Source organism: Suricata suricatta, chromosome 13 (assembly GCF_006229205.1).
Source record: "Suricata suricatta isolate VVHF042 chromosome 13, meerkat_22Aug2017_6uvM2_HiC, whole genome shotgun sequence".
NCBI lineage: Eukaryota > Metazoa > Chordata > Mammalia > Carnivora > Herpestidae > Suricata > Suricata suricatta.
In genome coordinates, this window is record NC_043712.1 from 7,379,868 (window position 1) to 7,402,373 (window position 22,506).

The 22,506-nt window shown below is 55.8% G+C and overlaps 1 protein-coding gene and 2 long non-coding RNA genes across 14 annotated transcripts in view; 2 read left to right on the forward strand and 1 right to left on the reverse strand.

Annotated features, from left to right (window-relative positions):
- Nucleotides 1-1,467: 1,467 nt before the first annotated feature.
- On the forward strand, nucleotides 1,468-2,786 carry LOC115275771. Its single transcript, XR_003901737.1, has 2 exons — nucleotides 1,468-1,530; nucleotides 1,748-2,786. It is a non-coding gene; the product is annotated as an uncharacterized LOC115275771 (long non-coding RNA).
- LOC115275766 lies at nucleotides 2,784-7,148 on the reverse strand. Its single transcript, XR_003901731.1, has 2 exons — nucleotides 5,715-7,148; nucleotides 2,784-4,363 (listed from the first exon to the last, which is right to left on the reverse strand). It is a non-coding gene; the product is annotated as an uncharacterized LOC115275766 (long non-coding RNA).
- SH2D3C (SH2 domain containing 3C) overlaps nucleotides 5,596-22,506 on the forward strand; it is a 30,749-nt gene continuing 13,838 nt past the window's right edge. For 2 of the 12 annotated variants that reach the window (XM_029919499.1, XM_029919501.1), the window contains exons 1-4: nucleotides 5,596-5,755; nucleotides 7,683-8,154; nucleotides 18,956-18,979; nucleotides 19,122-19,161. In XM_029919499.1, coding sequence (XP_029775359.1) covers nucleotides 5,719-5,755; nucleotides 7,683-8,154; nucleotides 18,956-18,979; nucleotides 19,122-19,161 — 573 coding nt within the window. In that variant the 5' untranslated portion in view covers nucleotides 5,596-5,718. Of the gene's footprint in view, nucleotides 5,756-7,241; nucleotides 7,405-7,682; nucleotides 8,155-9,810; nucleotides 9,964-12,620; nucleotides 13,724-13,876; nucleotides 14,444-17,027; nucleotides 17,295-18,955; nucleotides 18,980-19,121; nucleotides 19,162-21,716; nucleotides 21,845-22,427; nucleotide 22,506 lie in introns of those variants that run through there. The other 10 variants (XM_029919504.1, XM_029919508.1, XM_029919502.1 and 7 more) reach the window with 9 other exon arrangements.

The following is a 22,506-nucleotide window of genomic DNA, read 5'->3' on the forward strand; positions in this document are numbered from 1 at the left end:
CTCGGCGCGTCACCGCCCGCGGCCCCTCCTCCGCCTTCGGAGGTGGGGCCCCGCGCTCCACACCTGGCTGCGGGGCGCCTCGCCGCGTGCCTCAGTTTACCCCCACATGCCAGCTGCTGCAGAGAGCCCTTTTCTTCCCGGCTCAGAGTGCCCCTCCACCGGCGAAGGCGGGAGGCGCCGAGGGAGCGGCCTCTGGTCCTGGGAGGAGAGAACGGCCCCCGCCGCCGCCTCCCCGGGCCCCAGCCACCCGCCGTTGACATGGCAACCGACGGCCGCTAGGGGGCGCGGCGACACTGGAGGCGGCCAGACAGCTACGCCTGGGCCTTCTAGCCCGGACCCCCAGTTCTCTGCGAGGCCAGGATGAGGCCCACAGGAGCCCGGTCTCCCACCAGCTGTGCCCGAGCTGGTCCACCCCGGGTCAGTAATTACAAAAACAGCTAGTATTTACAACGAACTCCCTGTGTGCTTATTAATTGCTGGGCCTTCCTGCTGAATCCTGAATCAACCACCCGATAGGATCACTAACCCATTTTTCAGAAGAGGGCACTAAGACTCAGAAGGATGAGGCCATTTGCCCAAGGTCACAGAATGACAGCGCTGGGACTAGAACCTGGTCTGTCTGATTCTGCAGAGGATTCTCCTGAGTCAGGCTATTTCCAGCGTGGCCAGGGGTACTATGGTGGTGTTTGAGGCCTGTTGTCATGCCAGGCACCAAGCCCACCACCCAGCTCCTTCTCGGACCCTGTGCCCCCTTCCCCTATGCCACACTTCCCCCGCATCTTCCTGCTATCTTCCCAGCTCCTCTGGGTCCTTACTCCAGCTCTGCTCAACAATCAGCCCACAGCAAAGCTGTGCTTTCTACCTCGTTTGTCTTCAGGAAAACCCAAATTGTGATATTGGAGGCTCTTTCCAGCTCCCTCCCAGGCTGTGGTGGTGGGATTTCCTAACTCCCTGGACCTTCCTACCTTCAGGGCTGTGCCCCTCAATGGCACCCTGTTTGCTGTCTCCCTGCAGGAAGGCCTCAGGGTGGCCCTGCACCTCTTACTCCCCACTGCTTGGTCTTGCGGGGCTGGCGATCCTGGTGTCCCAAGAGACCCTGTTCTGGGGGAGGGCCTCAAGGGTGAGCCAAGCAGCAGTGAGCCCCTTCCTGAGGGAAGGCGAGGCCATCGGGTGTTTTAGGCAGTCAGGAGACATGTCAGGGAGTGATCTGGGGTCAGCTTCATGGGTACACTTGTGGGAGCAGGGAGGCTGTTGGCTAAATTGGGGGTGGGGAGGGCAAGGAGGGAAAAAGCAAAAATAACTGTAGCAATTACAAGTTTTTGAGGCCACATAAACAGTCCAACCCATGCATTCAGCACTTTATGACAATTATCTCAATTGTCACTGAGCTCTATGAGATGGGTACTATTATCACCTCTGTTGTCCACATAAAGGACACTGAAACTCAGAGGTGACATCACCTGGCCAGGGTCAAACAGCTCACCTGCAGCCATTGGCACTTGAACCAAGTCAGTCTGGCGCAAACCCCAGGTACTTAGCTGTATCAGGGCCCCCACCCATCTGAGCTGCGGGCAGAGCTAGGGCACAGCTGGCCTAAGTATCCTGGATGCCCTGGGAGGTATGGGAGGGGAATAGTAGTATTGGGGGCCTACCGTGGTTTTGGGTGGCCTCACCACCAGACTCTCAGGCTGGGTGGGCCCGCTGTCAGTTTCCCACGAGCTCTGCCTAAGTCACATCCTGTGGCCAGACGCCTCAGCAGATGTTCCGGTGATGTTGTCACCTCCACCCCACCACCCCTGCCCTGAACCCCAACATCCGCCGATCACTTCCCCTCTGAGCTTTGGGCTCTCAGCTCCCCCTGGCAGAAGCAGTCAGAAGCTCTTCGGAAGGCTACCCACGCTGCCCAGGCACGGGGTCCCGGATCATCGAGGAGGAAGTGCAAAGAAATTAGGTCCTAGCTGGAATTGATTTCCTATCGACTGACTTCTGATTTGCTAGTTTGAGGAAAATATTTCCTGCTTCTGCGGATCAGCTAAGCCTGCAAAGCCAGGCCCATGGCCAGTACTCAGTAAATGTTTGCTGACTAACTCACTGGACTCTGGAGAGTTTCTGGTCCTGCTGTCATTTAATAGTTAAGAGAAACAGAGGCACAGAGTAGAAGAGGAAGTCACCGGCCTGCTGTTTGACTCTGGCCCAGACCTTCTGTTTCCCTCCCCTGAGCAGGGACGGGGTTGGGGGGGCATATGGAGGGAAGGAGAAGACGGGCTCATGGTGGGCTGACCTTGGCTGCTCGTATGTGCCAGGAGAGACAGGGGCGCTGGATCAGGAGACACCGGGCAGGGGACGGTGGTGTGATGCTTGCGGCCCTGTACACCATGGACATTCTATTCTGCCCACGCCAGCTGGGTACTGACTCCGTACCCAGCCCTGTGTCGATATGTGTCATTTCCTTGGAGCTTTGTAGCTCCCCTCTTTGGAGGGTTGCTAGTATTGGGCCCAAGTTACAGAAGAGGAAACCGAGGCTCAGCGTGGTGATGTGGCCCGCCCAAGGCCACACAACCAGGAAGTTATAAATCTGGGATTCAAAGCCAGGTCTCTGCTTCCAAAACCCAGGGTCATTCACCACCAGCCTACACCATCCTCAGGACCAGACAACCAAATGGAGCTGGGGAAAGACTAAGACCTATAGCGGGCACGGGGCCGATACAGATGTGAGAGGCACATTCCTCTCTCAGGGAGCAGGAGGTCTGTTTGGAACACGCAAATAAAGACGCAAGTGAATGTAATATGGATGATACAGTGTAAGTGTTTTATTTCACTGCCACAGGATTGTGTGAGGGAGGTTGTGTTGGTCTCATTTGGCCGAAGGCTCAGAGAAGTGACATGACTTGCCCAAGGTCATGCACTTGGGGTCTGAACTCAGGTTTGCCTGGGTCCAATGCCTTTGACTGTGACACTGAAGGCCTAATAGTACCTGGCCAAACTGTGGGCAGTGGAGTCACAGACTGAGGGAACAGGGCCGGATGGAGGGGACAGAAACCAGAGGAGGGTTCCCTAGGGACTGTGGCTCAATCTGGACCTGGAGCCCCGACCACAGAGGCAAAACGTCCAGCCAGTGGAGGGAAGGGCGGCTTTCTGGGTGTGGGTCCAGCCTGGGCAGAAGCCTGGAGGGAGGAAAGCACTGTGTGTTCAAGGCTGTGGAGCATGGGCTGCTCTGGGCTGGCCTCCAACGTGGGCTGAGGCGGGCCTGGGGGACAGCCACCCGCCAGCAGGTCCCCAGCCGCTCTCCCAACGGCCACTCAAGGCAGCACAAAGGGGGCTCTGAGCTTGGTGGAGCCGCCACACTGAGCCCCATTCTTTCTCCCAGGGATGCCGCAACCGCCCTGGCGCCCGGAGCCAACGGCCCGCACAGGCCTAGCGCTCACGCTGTACATTGGCCATGGCAACATGGCCTCCCCGTGGCCTGGGCTCCCAGCTCTCACAGCCCGTGCCCTCCCCTGGGGTCTTCAGGGCCTGCGCCAATCGGCCCCTGGCCTGAACCACTCCTGGCCCTCAGCAACAACCACCAGGGGCTGCCGAGACCACAGCGCAAGAGCCTGGGCCCACATTTTCTCTTTTCATCCTCCCAACAACCCCTGGAAATGGGTGCTTCTTTGACCCTATTTCACAGATAGAAACTGAAACCCAAAGAGGTAAAGTGTCTTCTGAAGGGTCACACAGTGAGGCGGGAGTGACAGAAACCCAGCACTTGGCCCAAGTCGCTGGGACTAGCCTCCTGGGAGAGAAGTCAGGGGGCCACGCTCTGCCTTCCACGAGGAAGCCAGAGGCCCTTCTCTCTGACAACGAGGTGGGAGGGAGCACCGGCCTGGGAGCTAAGACAGCTGGGTGTCTAGTCTCTGCTCCCCTTTAGCCTCAGTTTCCTCATCTGTGAAATGGGACAGTAGCAGCATTCACCTCACAGGTCGGTTGTAGGGACTCAATGGACGCTCTGTGGAGGCTTTCACCTCCATGCCTGGTTCGTGGTCACGGCTCAGTAGAAGGACCTTCTCTTCCTAAATCCATGACTGAGAAACCTCATTCTTTCATCTGAACTTTGGACACTGTTCCCATCCAGGTCTGTCTGTGAGTAGGACTCTGATGTCTTGATCTCTCAGGCTGTGTCCCTTTTCCCCTCAAGGCCTCGGTTTCCCCCTCATGCCATTAAGAAGGTTCAGTCAGACGCCTCCCCTACCAGGACCCATCACCCAGCTGCCAGGAGGTTTCCGGAGCTGTAGAGTGGCAGTTAGGACCGCAGGCTCCATAGCTGGACAAGTAGGTCCTAATTCCAGGTAAGCTGACTTTCAGGGAGCCTCAGTTTCCACATCTGTAAAATGGGGAAAAGAGAAACAACATCTACCTCTTAGGACAGAAGGACCGGGGTTTCTGGCTCGCATGTACTAACCGATCAGAAGACATTAGTCATCGTTATTTTTACTGAGGATGCAGGAAGGGCCCCCTCTGACCTTGGACTCCTTCTCTCTTAGGCTCAGTTGCCAGACTGGGGGCCCGGATAGTAATGTCCAATCATGCTGGAGCCTCTGTGACTTAACGGAGTACCTTGCATTTGTGCCCATTCTAGAGATCAGCTGACCGGGACTCCAGAGGCAGCAGTAACTTGTTTGCAGTACACAGAGCTGGGATTCGAAACCCTGGCCTTGTGCCCACCGCAACCCCTGCAGCTGCGGACAGCCTCCGCGGGTGCCTGGGACAGTCTGTGTAGGGGAGTTTCATTCCTTCATCTCTGTCCTGCCCATGTGAGCACACACATGTACACGCGTGAACAGGCACATGCCGTCGGGTGGAAAAGCATCAGGCTGTGGACTAAGGGACCTAGAAGGGTGAGATGTGACCCTGTGGGTGCCACCAACCTGCCACATTACCTGGGGCAATCCCTCTGCCCGTGTGTGCTCCAGATTCTCCGTCTCTGTATAATGGGTGTGGTTGGCCAAATTCCCACCGTGCCCCGTTGGATTAAAAATGAATGATCATGCCTCAGTGGGCACTGATTCTGTGCCAGGCCCTGGACCAAACTGGCCCCTGTGAGATGGGCATTGTAAATGCCCCCTGCTCACAGTGAGGAAACCGAGGCTCAGGGGAGTCAGCGGCCTAGCCAGGATCACACAGCGACAGGGTAGCCGGCCAAGATGTGAACTTGGGTTTGGATGGTCCCAGGGCCCCAGGCTAGCCCCAGCATGCCTCACCACTGCCAGTCTTTCCCCAGACACTGAGGCTTAGAACAAACTGCCCTGTGGGCACACCTGGCTCCCGGCACCCTTCCAGCTGCTGGCCAGACCCCCTGACAGCTGTCGGCAGGTCCCCCCCGCAGCCCCCACCCAGTGGGCTCCATTCCCAGGGCCTGTGGTTTGTCTCTCCAGGCCCTCTAGGTCCCATGGGCTTGTGGTCTGCCCCTGCCCCTCTCCCCGCCCCCCACAGCCAAGGCCAAGGAGGCAGCCCACAGGGGCCTGGAAGGGGGGAGGCCCTGGCCCCCGCCCCCTGTGGAGAGGATGGGGAGGGTGGAGCTGTGGGAGTTTCACTGGTTTAAAAATACACAGAGGAAGCGAGCGGCGAGAGGGTGCAAGAAAGGGGAAGGGGAGGTGAGGGAGAAACCTCGGCGTTGATGTCCGGAGCCGAGAGCGGCCACTTGCCAGCTTGGCCAGGGGCTTTGCACGACTTACCAAGATGACGGAAGGGCCCAAGAAAGCCAGCAGAAAGTTCAGTGAGTGCAGGGTGCCTTCCGCACTGCCCTTCATTCTCTGTCGGTCCGTCCATCTCGGTCTTTCTCTGCATTGCTTCTTTCTCACTGTCGGGTTTCTGTTTCTCTTCTGTCCATCTCTGTCCCTCTCCGGAGTTCCCTGCTTCTGGGTTTCCTTGTCTCCTTCCCTCTGTCACTCTCTCCAGTTGGTTTGGATCTCCATCTCTGCTTCTTGTCTCTGTCTCTGCCAGTCTCTCTTTCTCTGTCTCTCCATTCATGGGTGTGTCCGTCTCTGGTTTTCTTGGACCTCACGGGCCAGGCAAGAGAAGACCTCCACATGCTCCACACTCTGCCTCTGGAGGGCAGGAAGTTACTGGAACTTAGGGGCTCAGCTGGAAGTTACTGGAGCCTGGGTGGGTCTGGGTGCGCTGTGGGAAGTTGTCCCACAATCCCAACAACGGTGATGCTGGGACCCAGGCGGCTCGATGAGGGGGTCACACTGACCAAGGCTCTGTTTCCGCAAGTCGGTCCCCTCCGGGTCTCAGCAAACTTCTGCTTCCGCTGAGTCCTTCAGCTTGACAGTTGACAGCCCGGGGGTGGCAGGTGAGGGTGTGCAGGGCCAGGACTAAGATGTAGTCCACAGATGAAAATACTGGGCCCCAGGGACTTGCTTGGGATCATAGGGGCTTCAGAGCCGGGCTCAATCCCATGTTCCTGACTCGCCTCGGTTTCCCTCCCTATCCCACTACTGTTTCCTCCAGGTCCCCCGTGCCCGGGAGACAGCAGTTTTGGCCCTCCTCCCGGCAATTGGCACACTTCTGCCTCACGGTATAACTTTCTTAGAGCAGGGCCTCAGAATTTTCTGACAGCATCTGTCGGCAGGTGGAAGCTAAGACCAAGCTGAGGGTGGGCAGGGCTGGGAGGAAAGCCCCAGAACACTGACCCCAGCAGTCCAGAGCCCTGAGCCCCTCATCCAGGCTCAGCCTTACGGTGTGACCCTGGGCAAGTCCCTCCCCTCTCTGGGCCTCAGTTTCCTCTCTCATCAATGGGGGCATCCTACCTCTATTCCAGCATCGTGGTGAGGACCTGAGGAGTCAGAGGGTACCTACGAAGTGGAAAATGCCAGGGTTTTTCCTTTTCACTCATCTGGAGGCCATAAGGTTGTCAGAGGGGGTGGCTTAGAGGAGGAGCAGCCCCACAGCTGGGGGCAAGGAGGAGGGAACTCACACGCACCCCTGCGGAAATGAGGAGATGGTATCGCCGCGGAGGCCAGACTGTGGGCTCAGCTGACAGGAAGGACCGAACCTCAGAGAGTGGGCCCCCCAGGCTCCCACCAACCCCCTTGTCATCTCATCCCGGGTCCCAGGTGCTCGAACAGCCCCTCCTTGCTCTTCCCACCCCACGCCCACGCAAACTTGCTTCACCTGCGGGGCGGTTCTTTCCCCGGCTCTGACCGCCGCTTCATTATCTGCAGAAAAGGGAAATTAGGCTTGTGTCATTGAGTTATGCTGGGAACTCAGTGATGTAATGCGTGAAGCTATCTGACCAACGCAGAGGCGGTGACTGTGATCATCCTCGTAACCTTCACAACGTCTCCAGGAGATTCTGGGTGCCAGGCCCCCGATTAAGTCTGTTATTTACATGCTGTCCTTCAGTTCTGCTGTCCACAGGAGGTGGGCCCTACAATCTCTATTTTGCTAATGTGGAGAATGGGGCTCAGAAAGGTCAAGTGACTTGCCTAAAGTCACACAGCGAGGTTGTGGAAGAGCCGGGCTGTGTTAGTCTAGTTGCTATGTTGTTGTACCGTAACATGGGGAGTGTCAGTGAGGCCCGGACCCTCCTTGAACCCTCAGTGAGAAGAAACACATGTATTTGTAATTGTTATTATTATTGCTGCTGGCATCAACTCATTTCTTCCCCTTCTCCCCCACCCCCTGCCTTCCTCTGCCAGAGTTCTTCAAGTTCAAGGGTCTTGGGAGTCTCTCCAACCTCCCTCGGTCCTTCACTCTGAAACGGTCCTCAGCGGCTGTCAGCATCCAGTCCCACCTAGAGCATGACACCTTTGAGGCTACACAGGATGACATGGTGACTGTCCCCAAAAGCCCCCCGGCCTATGCCCGCTCCAGTGACATGTACAGCCACATGGGCACCATGCCTCGCTCCAGCACCAAGAAGGCTCGGGATCAACAGGCTACCCAGAAGACCAAGGAGGTGGGCCCTGAACCCCACTCGGTGCCCCAAGATCTGCCCAACTCTCCAGACTTGGAGGCAGCCAAGGAAGTGGTGGTGGGGACCAATGCCCCCCTGGAGGACACCCCAGCAGTGGGACCCAGCCCTTCAGCAATGGGACCCGTGAGAGAGCCTGAGGATCCTCCAGCAGACAGAAAAGAAGAGAGAGATCCCAGGAATGTGCCTCCAGAAAGGTAGGTGCCCACGGTGCAGGGGTGGGGGGTGGGAGTGGGATCTGCGAGAAGGGCGTCTCCAGCCTCCTGCCAATAGAGCCTGGAGGGGAGCCCCCCAAAGCACACTTCTAGGGGGAATAAACACCCTGCACATTAACCAAGTGCTTACTACAGCCCAGGCACTGTGCTTGGTCTTTCACTTGCAATTAATCCGCAACAAAACAAAACAAAACAAAAACGACTGAAGAGGAGATTCTGTCATTTCCATGAACTAAGATTCAGAGAGGGAAAGTCCTCTGCCTCAGGCAGGTCGCACCTCTGTCAAATAACAAAGCAGCCTCCAGGATGGGCCTTCAGGAGCTGGGTGAGCCCCAAGCCCGATTGCTGGATCCGTGCCCTGGACCCCCATACCCAAAGCACCTTTAGTTTTGCTGAACAACACTGCTCCCCCCCAGCCCGTCGCCACTTAATTTGGTTGTAGAGTGAGTGGAGTTCATGCAAAAATACACAGAGTGATCATGTGACTCTTACACCCATTCTCCTGGTGGTCAAAATATATGTTACTCACAGAAAACTCTGTAAAAGTTGTATCTGTATCATTGTATCATTAGACCGTCTTACAGATGGGGAGACTGAGACTCAGGCAAGATGGTAGAGCTGCATTTGAGCAGAAACTGCCTCCAGCCGCTGCACACTCATCTCTCACATTGTACCCACTACCTTCTAAGCCCTGCAGCTGTGAACTTCATGCCCTTGGGAGAGTCCTCAATCACAATCACAGGAGTCTCCAGCTTTTCAAGCCTCAGACCTGTGTCTAAACTGCACTGGTCAGATGTACTTATTGAAATAAAGGGGGGGGAACCCAGCTGAGCAAAAGTAAGTCTAGGGCTGGTTCTGAGACCTCTCTTGAATGGCTTTGCCCTGAGACCCCAAGCACAGTTTCGGTGTGCTGGCAAAGTCTAGACCTCTGTTCAGTGGGGAGCGAGACTTTGCGAAGCTTCAGAATGAATCTCCTCCAGACGCTGCCTCTTACTGACTGCATGACCTTGGATAAATCTGCTTCCTTTTCTGAGCCTCAGTTTCCTCATCTGATAAATGGCATCATGATAGCACCTACCTTGTAGGGCATGATGAGAATCAAGAGTCACATACAGGACTTTTGAAATCTTAGCGCTGTGCCTGGCACACCACTACCAGTAAATGTTTTCCCATTATCTCTGGCTGTTCCAGGCTGCCGTCTTCTGCCATCCCCGCCTTAGGTCAGCCTCACGTGGGCGTGGAAGAGCAAGGATTGTATGCAGGGGAGAGGGCCGGATAGGTTCTGGGGCGTTCTGAGGCAGCCTAGAATCTGAGAGGTGCTCCGTGAGTTTGCGGAAAGGGGAGGATGGAGGGGCGTGTCTGGGGGCGTGGCCTTTCAGGCGGCCTGGCGGACTTCAGAGCGAAGGTGGCGTTGGAACGGGGCGGGCCAACCCAGAGAGGGTGTGCTCGGGGGGCGTGGCCTTCCCGGACTCGGACACTAACAGATAGGGGCAGAGGGCGGAGCGAGACAGGACGAGGAAGGGCGTTACCAAGGCGGGGCGTGTCCTTCCTAGCGCGGGCTGGGGGGGTGGTGTAGGCTGTGGAGCGGCCCCTAGCAGAGGGCGAGGGGCGTGTCAGGGGCGTGGTCTACAGGTCAGGCTCCGCCCCCGGAGTACAGCTCTGAGCTCCGGAGTTCCGCGGCCCGAGAAAGGCGGGAGCCCTCGGGCTGAGGAGGTACCCAGGCTGCAGGCAGTGACTGCGGGGAACCATGACTGCAGTGGGACGAAGATGCCCGTCACTGGGACCCAGAGGGTGAGTGACCGAGCCGGGCCTAAAGAGGGAGTGCCGGGATGGCAATGGTTTGAGCGGAAATCAGTGCCCCTGGGTCAACCAGCAAACCAGAATGCCCGTTAGCATCAGGGACTTTTAAACTTTCTTTTGGTGTAATTCTGTCCCTGCCTTGTCCTCGCACAGACTGGGCATTTACTCCTCACCCCGGAAGAGGGGCACTATTATCATCCCCATTTTACAGATGAGTAAAGGGAGAATTTTTTGCCCGGTTCTCCACAGTAGCGAAGGTTAGACCGAGGATTTAACTCCACCTTCCTGGCTCATGCCCTTAAAGGCTGGGCAGCCTGTTCCCTTCCAATAGGGCCAGGGCCTCTGGGAAGGATGGTCCTGAGAAGCTTTGAGAATGCCAAGTCTAGGACCCAGCCTTCCTCCTCTGTAGGCAGGGGCTCCGGTGGTCCTGGCAGTGCCTCCGGTATCAGGCCTGGCCTAGAGCTAGCAGAGGAGACAGGCTGCCCTCCACCCACCCAATCATTCGAAGTGTCCAGTGGTTCTGCGGTGGGGTTGGGTTGGCAGATCAGGTTGAGCCCCCTCCTGGTGTCCTGAGACCCAGTGTCCCACTTGCCCTCCAGGCCAAGCAGGAGGCTACGAATTAAATGTTTCTTCCAGGAGTCCCTGCAGCCCAGCCCTGTGTCCCAGAGTCAGGAGAGCTGCTTTGCCTGTGGGATCTCAGCTTTACCCTGTCTTTCTCTGGGCCTTAATCCCCCCAGCAGCCCGGATGGGGCTGGGATGGTCTCTAAGGGCACACCCAGCCTGGAGAGGAGGGCATTTGAAAATTGCCACTGAGCAAGACTAGAACCCCATTCCCGAGTGTCCCAAGGGGATCATCTCAGTGACTGCTCAGGGAGTGGTCTAAGCTGGGGTAGATGGTGTCCCTCCCCTACCCCCTGGGAGGCAGGGAGCACCTGGAGCAGAAGGAAGGAAGGGGAAGAGGTGAAGCTGCAGGGGTTTCCTGGTGCCCTGTTCCCTGCTGAGATCATGGGGGATGAGGAGGAAGGAGGGAGGAGGGGCCAGTAGCAAAGGGGATGGAGGGCCTTTAGCGCCAAGCAAGGACAGCACCAGCCTAGCCTCACCCTATCCCCAGCACCCCAGCCTTCTGCAGGGAAACAGCAGGTCCAGAGAGCCCTGATGACCCTCCTCTTCAGTCCATGATGAGGAGCAAGGAGAGGCCCAGTGAAGGAAAGGAGACCCCAGCACCTTCCACCTACACCCATGCCCACACACAGGGACTTTTAGACCATGGTCCTCCAAGAGGTGGTCAAGATCTGGCTCAGAACTGGCCAGTCCCTGCCTGAAGCACCCAATGGGTGCCATCGACCCACAGGCCCTGTGAGAGGAAACCTTTATCAGCTTCATTTTACTGGTGAAAAAACCAAGATTCAGAGATGGGAAGGGATTTTCCTGGGGTCACAGAGAGATTAAATGTCAGAGCTGAGATTTGATCTCAAGTCACTAGACCACATTTTACCTCCGGCAAATAAAAATCTCAAAGGCATTTCTACCGTTATTTAAATGACTTCCCATAAGCCCCTGGAAGAGAGATCATGGGAGCCCGTTTTACAGATGAGGACATTGAGGTTTTGTGAGGTTCATAACTTGCTCGAGATGCCACATTTAGTTGAGTTGGAATGTCACTCGTTTTAATATTTACTGTGATGCAACTATGCCCCAGATGCTCTTCCAAGTTTTGGGGAGACAGCAGTGAGCACGGCAGACCACACCCTGCTATCATGGAGCCCCCTTTCCAGTTTGGGGAGATATGATGAGGCATGTGATATGGTCAAGCAGAGAAAAGTGCCGGGGGAAATACTGAAACCTACTAGGGCAACGGTCTTGGCAGGCAGGGGTATGTCTGGAGGTAGCAGTTCAGGAAGGGAAGCCAAGAAAAAGGTCTCTTTGAGGTGAGGTTTGAACAAAGGGATGTGGCAAACAAATGCTCTTGATATCTGGGGAAGAGTGTACCAGGCCAAGGGAACAGGAGGTACAAAGGTCCTGAGGTAGGAAGGTCCTTGGCAGGTTTGAGGAGCAGCCGGGACCCACGGTGGCTGGAGGAGATGAAGATGGGGGGCTGGGGAGTGGGGTGGTGGGAGGCAAGGCCAGAGAGGAAATGAGTTCAGATAATGGAAGGCCCGGAAGGCCCTGCAAAGACCGGGCTTTGACTCAGTCAGATGCAACCGCTGCTGGCCTTGAGCAGAGGAGGGCCTCTCTCTCGTGTGTTAGGAGGACCTCTCCTTTAAGGAGAGCTTGACTCATTGTAAAGTGTCACACCCAAGGGTCCTTCCCTCCCTACCAGATCACAGATACCCAGACCCCTCCACCCCCACTCCCACCGCTGTTCAGAAGGAGATTGGGAGAAGGTGGCACCCCACAGGGCAACGGGCCATCCTGCATTGCGGATGCCCCAGCCCTGCCCTGCCGCCAGGCACTGAGAACAGGCCAAGAACCTCTCCCCCCCGCCCCCTGCAGTCCCCCTCCCTCACCCCATCCCATTTCCTTTTGGAATGTTGATTCTGGTCCAAGAATTTCCAACACTCCCCAGAGTCCCACGACCCTCTCTCGGCCCTGCAGAGTGACGTCAGCTGCTGGGCATCTGGTAGTGATTACCCACCAGGGGAGGGGGCTGTGGTGGGCCCAGCCTGTTCGGCCTCGGCAGGCAGGCTCTGGGCGGCTGGTCCTTGTCTTCCGAAGGGGCCCAGCTGCTCCCAGCTCTCATTTCCTGTGGAGACTTTCTCACAGTCCTCAAGCCCCCCGGATGCCTCAGGCTGTGGGAACTGCGCTGGCTCAGGCAGGACGGGCTGTGCCCCCACCCCCAGCTGGAGCCACATCCCCCGAAACCCTCAGGGGACCCTGTGTGCAGAATCCGGGACCTATGTGGAGTAGAGCCGGGGAGGAAGTTGGATACCTCATCCACTGGACGACATTGAGCAACTCCCTTGCCCTATCTGACCCTCAGTTTGCCCATCTGTAAATGGGGACAATGATAGCATCTTCTTCACAGGGTCATCATGAGGACTAGAGGAGGTCCCGGGCTTGGCCCAGGGAAGAGCCAGCACAAGGAGCTGCTCAAACCATCACCGCGCCCATCTTATAGACGAGGTCACTGAGACCCAATGAGGGGACGTGCCCAAGGTCACACTGCTTCCTCCCTTTCAGTGGGGGGCCTGCTCCAGAGCCTGAGAGGGTCTCCTCTCCCCACACCCCCCTGCTCCATTTCGTCTTCTTGACATCGATTCTGGGCTCCTAATCCAGTTGAAATATTATTTCTCTGCGCCCTCCCCTCCCCAGCTTCTCCTCATCTCTGCCCTGGAGTGGTCCCCTTTCCCAGGGAGCCTGCTTTGTGCAAGGCACAAAGCGGAACCAGCCCGGATCTGGTCCGAGTGGCTGTGCGTCCTGGATCAAGTCACAAACTTCAGTTTTTTCCTTTATCAAGCGGGGCCTGCAGATTACAGGCATTCAGTCAGCGCTCCACACGCCCTCTCAGGGCTCAGCATCCTCAGCGCTGCCCTGGGAAGAACGGCCCCCATCCGTCCTCTCCTCACAGGGCCGGTGCCCTTTTTGAACACCTGCCAGCAAGCTCACCACTGTCAAGAAGACTGAGGGCCCAGCATGGTGGAGAAGGAGCAGGGGTGTCTTCAGGACAGAGGTGGCCCATCTGACAGGAGGCAGGGCAGGGGCTAAAGCCAAGAGCCTTCCTGGCAGAGAATCCCAAAGGCCCCATGGCAGGGTATGTGGGGAAAGACGGGGACTTCTATCTGGGGCTGTCTCTGCCAAAAGCCTTTAAAAACTAAGAAGCACATGGGTGACTCAGTCGGTTAAGTGTCCAACTCTTGATCTCAGCTTAGGTCTTGATCTCAGGGTCGTGAGTTCAAGCCCCATGTTGGGCTCTGCACTGGGCTCTGCGCTGTGAAGACTACTTAAAAAAACAAACGAAAACCTAAGGAGCACAGAGCAGTATTGCTTCTCTGCTGCGGTGAGCGATGGTGGGAGTGATGGTCGAAGTGAAGGGTGGAAAGAATCTCGGGCCCTGGGAGGGGCAGGGCTGGGAGCTTGGGCAGCGAGCGGAGCACTCTGGTTTGGGAACTCTGCTCACTTCCTCCTCAAGACCAGGATCCTCTTCCCTCTCTGGGAAGACAGTTTCGCCCTTTTACCCCGGGAGGCACTTGGACCTCAGAGAGGTGAAGACAGGGGAAAGTGGAGAAGCAGGAGGCGGAGGTTGGGGAAGTGCCCACTGGAGGCCATGTGGTCAGGCCTGGGGGTCCAAGGGAACCAGCGGGGGGTCAGAGAGAAAGTAGATGGGCCACAGGCCCGCCTGCAGAGGGCAAAGCTGCCCATGGCAAGGGAGGGCCAGGGTGGAATGGAACCCCAGCTGCTCTCTACTGCCCCTCCCCCAGGATCCCTTGAGCAGCCTTGCCGTTGCTCCTGGACCGGGTTGGGGGCCCTGAAGGTAAGGCTCAGATTTGGACCCGTGTTGGGGAAATAAAGCCTAATGGGTCCTAATTACTGCTCATTAATCCAATTAATTAAGCTAACATATGCAATAAGCCGTATCAGTTATCAGAACAAATCAGTTAATACAGGCAATTAAAAGGGTTGGTTATTTGAATAATTGATGTGGCTGATTAATGGGACTGATTTAGCTCAATTGTCCGTATTATTTATTAATTGATTTCACCGCTAATATTAGAGAGGAAGTGCCTTTTAAGTCCATAAAGTAAAAAATAATTAATTAACAGTGCTGCATTTTTAACAATGGAAGCTTTGATTCCTGAAGTTGATCATTACAATGGGAAGGGAGAATGTTCTAGAAATCTCCAAGCAAACTGAGATCTGAAAACCCAGTAGGAATTACTCTGGCCTAAGGGAGAGAGGAGGTTCCGGGCAGAGGGAACATCCTGTGCAAAGGCCCTGAGGCTGGAGGGAGCAGAGCCCTTTGGAGGAACCGTAAGCAGGCTGGACCACAAGGGGGAAGGGGAGGGAGGAGGGATGGCTGACCGCGCCAGCCACAGAGAGCTGAGCCTTGAGAACCCGACTTGGTCCTCAGGGTCGCGTGAGGCTGCTACGTGACATTCGTTCATGCCAAAAATCTTTATGGGGTGACTGGCACTGTTCTAGGCAGATCCCAAGTCCTGTCCTTACGGGGCTTATGTTCTAGTAAGAGAAAAGAGTCAGTGTGTGGCAGGTCACATGGAAGGGTGGAGAAACACGATCAGGGAAGGGAGGTGGGGAATGTGGAGGTCACACTTTCGGATGGGTGGCAAGGGTAGGCCTCACCGAGAAGGAGGCATTTTAGTAAAGATCTGATGGAGGGCAGGAAGGGAGCTCAGTGGTATTGGGAGGGCAGAGAGAATGGAAAGTGAAAAGGCCCTGGGGTGCCTGGGTGGCTCAGCTGGTTAAGCCCCGCGCTACTGGCTCTGCGCTGACAGCACGGAGCCTGCTCGGGATTCTCTCTCCTTCTCTCTCTGCCCCTCCCCCCATCTCAAAAAGAAATTAATAAACTTAAAACATTAAAAAAAATTTTTTTAATGTTTTACTTATTTTTGATACAGAGAGAGACAGAGCATGAGAGGGGGAGGGGCAGAGAGAGAAGGAGACACAGAACCGGAAGCAGGCTCCAGGCTCTGAGCTAGCTATAAACTTAAAACATTTTTTAAAAGAAAGTGCAAAGGCCCTGAGGTGGGGACAAAATCCAGCAAGAAGCCCAGCATGGCTGGAGCAGCGTGAGTGAAGGGAGCAGGTTAGGAGGTGGGGTGAGAGAAGTAATGAGGAGCCGGTCAGTGAGACTATTAGGAGGACTTCGGCCCTTAGTCTGAGTGGCACTGGGGGCCACTCCTGTGGGTTAAGGCAGAGGAAATCCAAGATCTGATTTCCATTTTAATAGGAGTGCTCTGGCTGCTGGAGTGAGAACAAGTCACAGAAGACACAGATAGAGGCAGGGAGGCCGGTGATGAGGTGCCCGCAATAGTCTAGGCAGGTGACCGCCGTGGACCAGCGGCAGACATTATGTTTTGGAAACCCTAGAGTCCTGTAGAAGGGCAGGGTGAGGTGATGCGGTCTGAGTCTGGCCCAGCTCCTTGGGCCTCGCCTCTGCCCTGAGCTCCCCTGTTGGCTGGGACCACCCAGCCCCCTTGATCCCTGGTGCAGGCACTCCCTTCTCCAAGGCTCTCCCCCTCCCCAGAGCCCCAGCGGAAGCAGACAGGAAGCAGGGAGGAAGCACTGGGCGACCCCAGTGTCCTGGCCAATCTTTTCCCAGCAGCGGGCGGATTTCCGGGACTGAATAGCCGGAAACTCTGGGATGGGACACCTCACCCGGGAAGAGCTGGCAGAGGTGACCGGTGGGGAGGGGTCCCCACTCCACCTGGGTCCCACGGCTGCTGGACGAAGGGAACCAAACTGGCTTTGGAAATCTGCTGGGGCTGTGGCTGGGGTGCAGCTTGAGAGGCTTTGTTTTCTTTTGAAGTTTATTTATTTTGAGAGAGAGAGCAAGCAGAGGAGGGTCAGAGAGAGAGGGAGAGAGAGAATCCCAAGCAGGCTCCTGAGAGTCAGTGCAGAGCCCAACCCGGGGCTCCTCTGACGCTTAAACTACTAAGACACCCATCGAGACTAGGTGCCCCGAGGGAAGGTTACGCTCTACCCTCTGAGCTATCGGAGGGTTAGTTACATCTGGTTCTCTAGACCGGGGAGGGCTGTCAGACAACTTCTCAGTGAGGAGCCCCGCGGCCTCAGGAGCTGGGGGACACTGGATGGAATTCTGCCGCAGGAATGCACACCTTACCCATGATAGTTTAAGCTCAGATTTTGTGTGTTGTCTTAATTTTTTTTAATGTTTTATTTATTTTTGATACAGAGAGAGACAGAGCATGAGAAGGGGAGGGGCAGAGAGAGGAGACACAGAACCGGAAACAGGCTCCAGGCTCTGAGCTAGCTGTCAGCACAGAGCCTGACGCGGGGCTCGAACCCACGAACGTGAGATCTGACCTGAGCCGAAGCCGGATTGTGTGTTGTCTTAAATTGAATTTCTTTTATTAAATGTATTACACTTATATCTAAATATTGGGCTTCTGTATGTGAGGAAGCGGTTCCCCCTGTGGGACCTGCCTTCCTATTTTGCAGATGGGAATGCTGAGGCCTGTCCCCGCCAGAGAACCAGAACCCAGTCGGGCAAAATTAATCACAATGATAATGAGCAACATTGGTCGAGTATTTGCTACTCATGTATTCCATTGAGCAAGATCTGTTTCGTGAACTACTACCATGTGCCAGGCACTGTGCTGGGAGCTTAGCAGTGATGGCGTCGGGTAATTAACAGCCAACAAATAAATGTAAAATGATCATTGCAGGCAGAGACGGAGGAAAATAAAGCAGGGCTGAGGACCGGACAGAGAGTGAAGGACCAGGTAGGGTGGTCAGGGAGGGCTTCTCTGAGGAGGGGCAGTAGAGTCCTAAATAAACCAGGGGGAGTGGCAAGCTGCATGAAGATCGGGAGGAAGGGCATTCCAGGCAGAAGAATAGCAGGTGCAAAGGCCCTAGCAAGAGTGAGCTTGGCAAGGGGCAGAATGAGGGACAGAATAAACGAGGGAGGCAGGTTGGGGACTGGCTAGGTGGGCGGTTGGGTTCCACCAGGCCACGCAAGGCCTTGTGGGCTGGGGAACGTATGGCCTGTTTTATGCCTGTTTTTCTTTTTAATTTTTAAATGTTTATTCATTTTTGAGAGAGAGAGACAGAGAGCAACCAGGGGAGGGGCATAGAGAGATGGAGACACAGAGAGGGAGACACAATCTGAAGCAGGCCCCAGGCTCTGAGCTGTCAGCACAGAGCCCGATGTGGGGGCTCAAACTCAGGAAGTGCAAGATCATGACCTGAGCTGAAGTCAGACGCCTAACCCACCGAGCCACCCAGGCGCCTCTATGCCTGTTTTTCTGGCATAACAATGGCACCACTTTACTCTCATAAGAGAAGAAAAGTTCTGGTTTGGGAGATAAATTACATGGCCAGCCATTTGCAAGCCACAGAGAGGTGTTTACATCTTGTTCCATGAGAGGAGGGAGCCCAGGGCGGGTGTGGGTTCCGTGTGCACCGTGACCTGCTTAGGTTTTCACCTGAGTGCCACTGGGGGGTGGGGTGGAAGCCCAGAGCACGTGAGGACAGACAGCGAGAAGGCTGTGTGTGCTCCACAGAGGAACCGGGGCTCCTGGACGAAGCGAGGGCTGCCTCTTGGAGAGAAGTGGTCAGGATCTATTTTGAATGCAGAGTCGCAGGATTTCCTGATGGGCTGGGTGTGGGGTGTGAGTGGAAGAGGGGAGACACAGATGACTGCAGATCTTTTCTTGCCAAACAAAGCAACAAGGATGCAGCTGACATCAACCGAGATGGGAAGCGGATGTGGGGAGCAGGGGTGTGGCAGCAGGGGGTGGGTGGCAACAGCCCCGCTTTGGATAAGACAAGTTCGAGATGACTTCAGACATCCTAGAGGGGATGCTGAGGAGGCAGATGGGTTTGGGAGGCTGGTGTTAAAGGGGCAGTTCCAGGCTGTCCTTTAAGGCCAAGGACGGGGTGGGGGGCGGGGAGGTGGTGGTTCACAGTGTCCCCCACAGGAAGGCTAGTCTGGCACCTGGGAAAGATAGCCTCACCTGGCCTCTGGCCTCTCCAGGTCCCATCCCAGCCACCCTGAAGGCTGGGGGTTCCATTCCACAGCCAACAGTCACTGGCCATGTTTTCACAGTGTGCAGCTGAGCGGGCCACTCTGCCCAGGAAGAGAGTGCAAGGTGGTGGCGGGAGGGCACAGGAAGCTGGGCCCCAGCCAAGGCCACCAGCACTGGGAGTGGAGAGGGGTGAGAACACTCAGATGTCCTAGAGCTGGGTGAGGACAGTGATTTGGGGAGTAGGTAACATTTATCAGCCCCTGGAGTCCTTGGAACAAGTCATTGAGGCTGAGGCTGTCCTTATCCCCAATTTACAGGCAGGAAACCCCCGGCTCAGAGAGGTAAGGGGACTTGTGCTGGTCACTCAGCTGGAGAGTGGAGGATTCGTGAGTGCCGTCAGCTGCCACGCCCCCTCCTGCCGTCAGGATGAGCCCTCTGGGGCAGGTGGGGCTGGGGACACTCAGCTCTCTTCTCTCCTTCCAGGGCCGCTGGAGAGCCAGAGGCTGGCGGGGACTACGTGAAGGTAAGATGGGCTTGTGGGCGGACACTGGGCAGCTCAGAGCCTGTTGCATGAACGGCAGAGTTCTTTTCTGAGCCTTGCTGGGAGCCTGGCCTCCCTGCCTGCTCCTAGGAGGAGAGGGTCTCCCGGGGTTGGTGCGGAGCTGGAGGTCTGGCCTCCCTCCCAAGGACCTTCTTCCACGCCATTCTCTCCCAGCCGCAAACACAGGACACCCCACTGTGTGTCACCACCAGACCCCACCCACCCGCCAGCTGGACAGTTGTCCCCATGCACAGACCACGGAGCTCCCATCCCAGGCGGTCTCTGGGCCTGTGCTGAGGTTGAGAGGCGGGAGCAAGGAAAGACGCCTCGGTTTTCATCACAGATAATGCACACAGCTCACATTTACCACAAACCTAATTTGTCCTGGGCACTGAGAATGTTGAGAATGCAGTTTTGTTTGTTTGGTGTTTTTGTTTTTTTTTTGAGAGAGAGAGAGAGAGAGAGAGCGAACGAGCAAGAGAGAGAGCAGGGGAGGGGCAGATAGGGGGGAAGACACAGAATCCAAAGACAAGCTCCAGACTCTGAGCTGTCAGCACGAGCCTGATGCGGGGCTCAAACCCACGAACCGGGAGATCATGACCTGAGCCGAAGTAGGACACTTAACTGACTGAACCCCCCAGGTACCCCAAGAATGCGGTTTTGGAACAATGATAACAAGCGTAACTTAACATCTTGGACACCTACTGTGTGCAGAGCCCGGTGCTGGCTGCCAGCACTGGAAGGGAGACAGTTATGAGGTCTGTACATGAAGGAGGTCTTTGACTTCTTCCCTCATCACTGGGCAGTGAAGGCCTTCCTGTGTACTCATTTACGTTTGGGAAAGTTAGGGCCCAGAGATGCACAGTGATTTGCCCACAGCCGCACCACTACCACGGAACAGACCTGAGATTGCAATCTAATTTTTGAGAGACAGAGACTGAGCTGGGGAGATGCAGACAGAGAGGGAGACACAGGATCTGAAGCAGGCTCCAGGCTCCAAGCCGTCAGCACAGAGCCCAGCGAGGGGCTCGAACTCATGAACCATAAGATCATAACCTGAACTGAAGCCGGATGCTTAACTGACTGAGCCACCCAGGCGCCCCTGCTATCCAATTTTATTTGATGCCAAGGCCAGGAACAAAGTCCTTGGCCTTCCACCTCCGGGAGCACGCCCACTGAGCCAGGCTGCCTGCTGGGTACAGAGCGGACAGCAGAGGCAGGGAGCTCCAGGTCTTGTGTTTGAAGGGCTGTAGGGCCACATGGGGATCAGGACAAAACCACACACAGTGGTTTCGACTTTTGGTGTGTAATCCAGCAGACCCAAATTTTAGTCCCAGATCTGCCACTCACTGGCTACATGACTTTGGGTATGTGGGTCACTCTCTGAGCCTCAGTGTTTACCTATATGAAATAGGATTGCTGTGGGCTCAATGAGTTTATGCCCATAAGTAGGGTTGCTGGGCCTGGAATAGAACAGGCGAGCCTGGCTCCTGCCCTCGGGAACATTCCATCATCTGAGACGTTGCCTCTAATGCTCTGTGTAAGTGACTAGTGAAGGGCAGCATGGGAAGTGCTCCTTGCTTTATCATCAGAAGCCTCAGATAGGAAGCCATTGGAGGTCAGGATGCAGGGGATGACTTTTAGTTTGGGAGATGGGGAAGAGGAGATCAAGGAAGGCTTTCTGGAGGAGGAAGCACTGAAGCCAAGCCATTGGGGTTGACCAGGAATGTTCACCAAAATCCTGTCCCAGAGGAAAAGCTGAGTGGGAGCAAAGGTAAGCAGAGATAGGCACGAGAGTGATCCAAGCAGAGGCAAGAGTGTGGGCAGAAGGCAAGCTGGGTGAGCCCCGAAAGCGCAGCCCAGGGCTGCGGCAAGTTCAGCTGGAGCTGCTCAGGGAATCCGGGCCCTGACTTCTCATCTAGAGCCCTTGCACCACAGAGGGACAGAGGCCTCAGGGAGACCTGGCACCAAAGTCAGCGGGTAGGACCCACAGGGCACACATTTTAGCAGCCCACAGTTGTCAGTTACCTGGCAAGGTAGTGAGATCCCCATCACTCATGGAGTAAGATCCCTGTGAGGATTATTACCTTCGTATTTTTCCTCTAGTGTATGGCGCTAAAAAATGTATTTAAAAATATTATAAATGAAATAATACTTGCTGACTGGAACGGATTACACAGTTCTCTCTAAGGGATGAAGTCAAAAGAACATTAGTTTTAGCTTCAAGCCTCAGACTTCGGTAAAATCAATTGTCAGTTACCAAAAGTCCATTCCTGCCCTGAGGCACTAGCTTTCAGACCCCCGGAGGTCTCAGACCATGATGTGAATACTTGGATTTTAAAGTAAGGATTCTCAAGTTCAAGTTCCAAGACCATAAAACTCCATGCTCAGAGCTTCAGTTGGATTTGCAGATAAGAATCAAACAACTGAAGCCCAGAGAGGTGGCCTCACATCCCTAATGTCACACAGCCTGTCAAAAGGATTTGTACCCCAGGCCTGACTGATGCAGAGTCAGCGACGACTCCCTTTAATTCTAGGACAAAAAAGTCCAGGCAATAAGCTTGAAAATAACAGCATGCATTTACTGAGCATTTACTTTATGCCTGGCAACTTAACGGGCATCAACTCAGCCATGTCTCAGAAGAGTTGTATGACGTCAGCACAGGTATGTTTTCCAGATGAGGGAATCTGGGTTCCGAGAAAAGGGGATGGTGGGGTGGAGGTGGGGGACACTGCTAGTTGAACCCAGGTTGGTGTCCTAAGCATTGAGCCTTTCTGGCTCTCTGCACCCCCAGAGTTTGTAGATCAGCATCCGGTGATTCTCAGCAGAGTCCCTGACTCCAAATCAGAGGGGAGAAATCCTGGGCTCTAGATTTCCCGAGGCCACAAAGGATTTGGTCAAACACACACAGGGATTCTTTCCAGCTTTGGATATGATTTAACTCAAAGTCTTTGCCCGCCCCGGGTCAGGGAAGGGTACAGCGAGTAGGGGAGTCAGGACTCCCCCCACCCTCGAGCCCAGGCATCCCCACCCCATTCCGCCGCCCCCCGTGACCGCCTGCCTGGGCTGGTCCTCTACTCCGCATCCCCCGACTCCCGGCCGCCCGGCGGGGCTGGAGCGCGCGGGGCGAGGGGCGGGGAGCGGGGGGCGGGCGGAGGGAGGAACAATGGCCCCCTCCCCTCCCCTCCCCTGGCCGGCTGGAGGGTGGGGTCTCCCCGCCCCGCCTCCCCGCTCCTCCCCCGCCAAGGCGATGAGGTAATCGCGCCGCGGAGAGGCACGCGCAGCCGGTGCCCAGCCCGGTCGGTCCCCGCGCCCCTGCCCCGCCG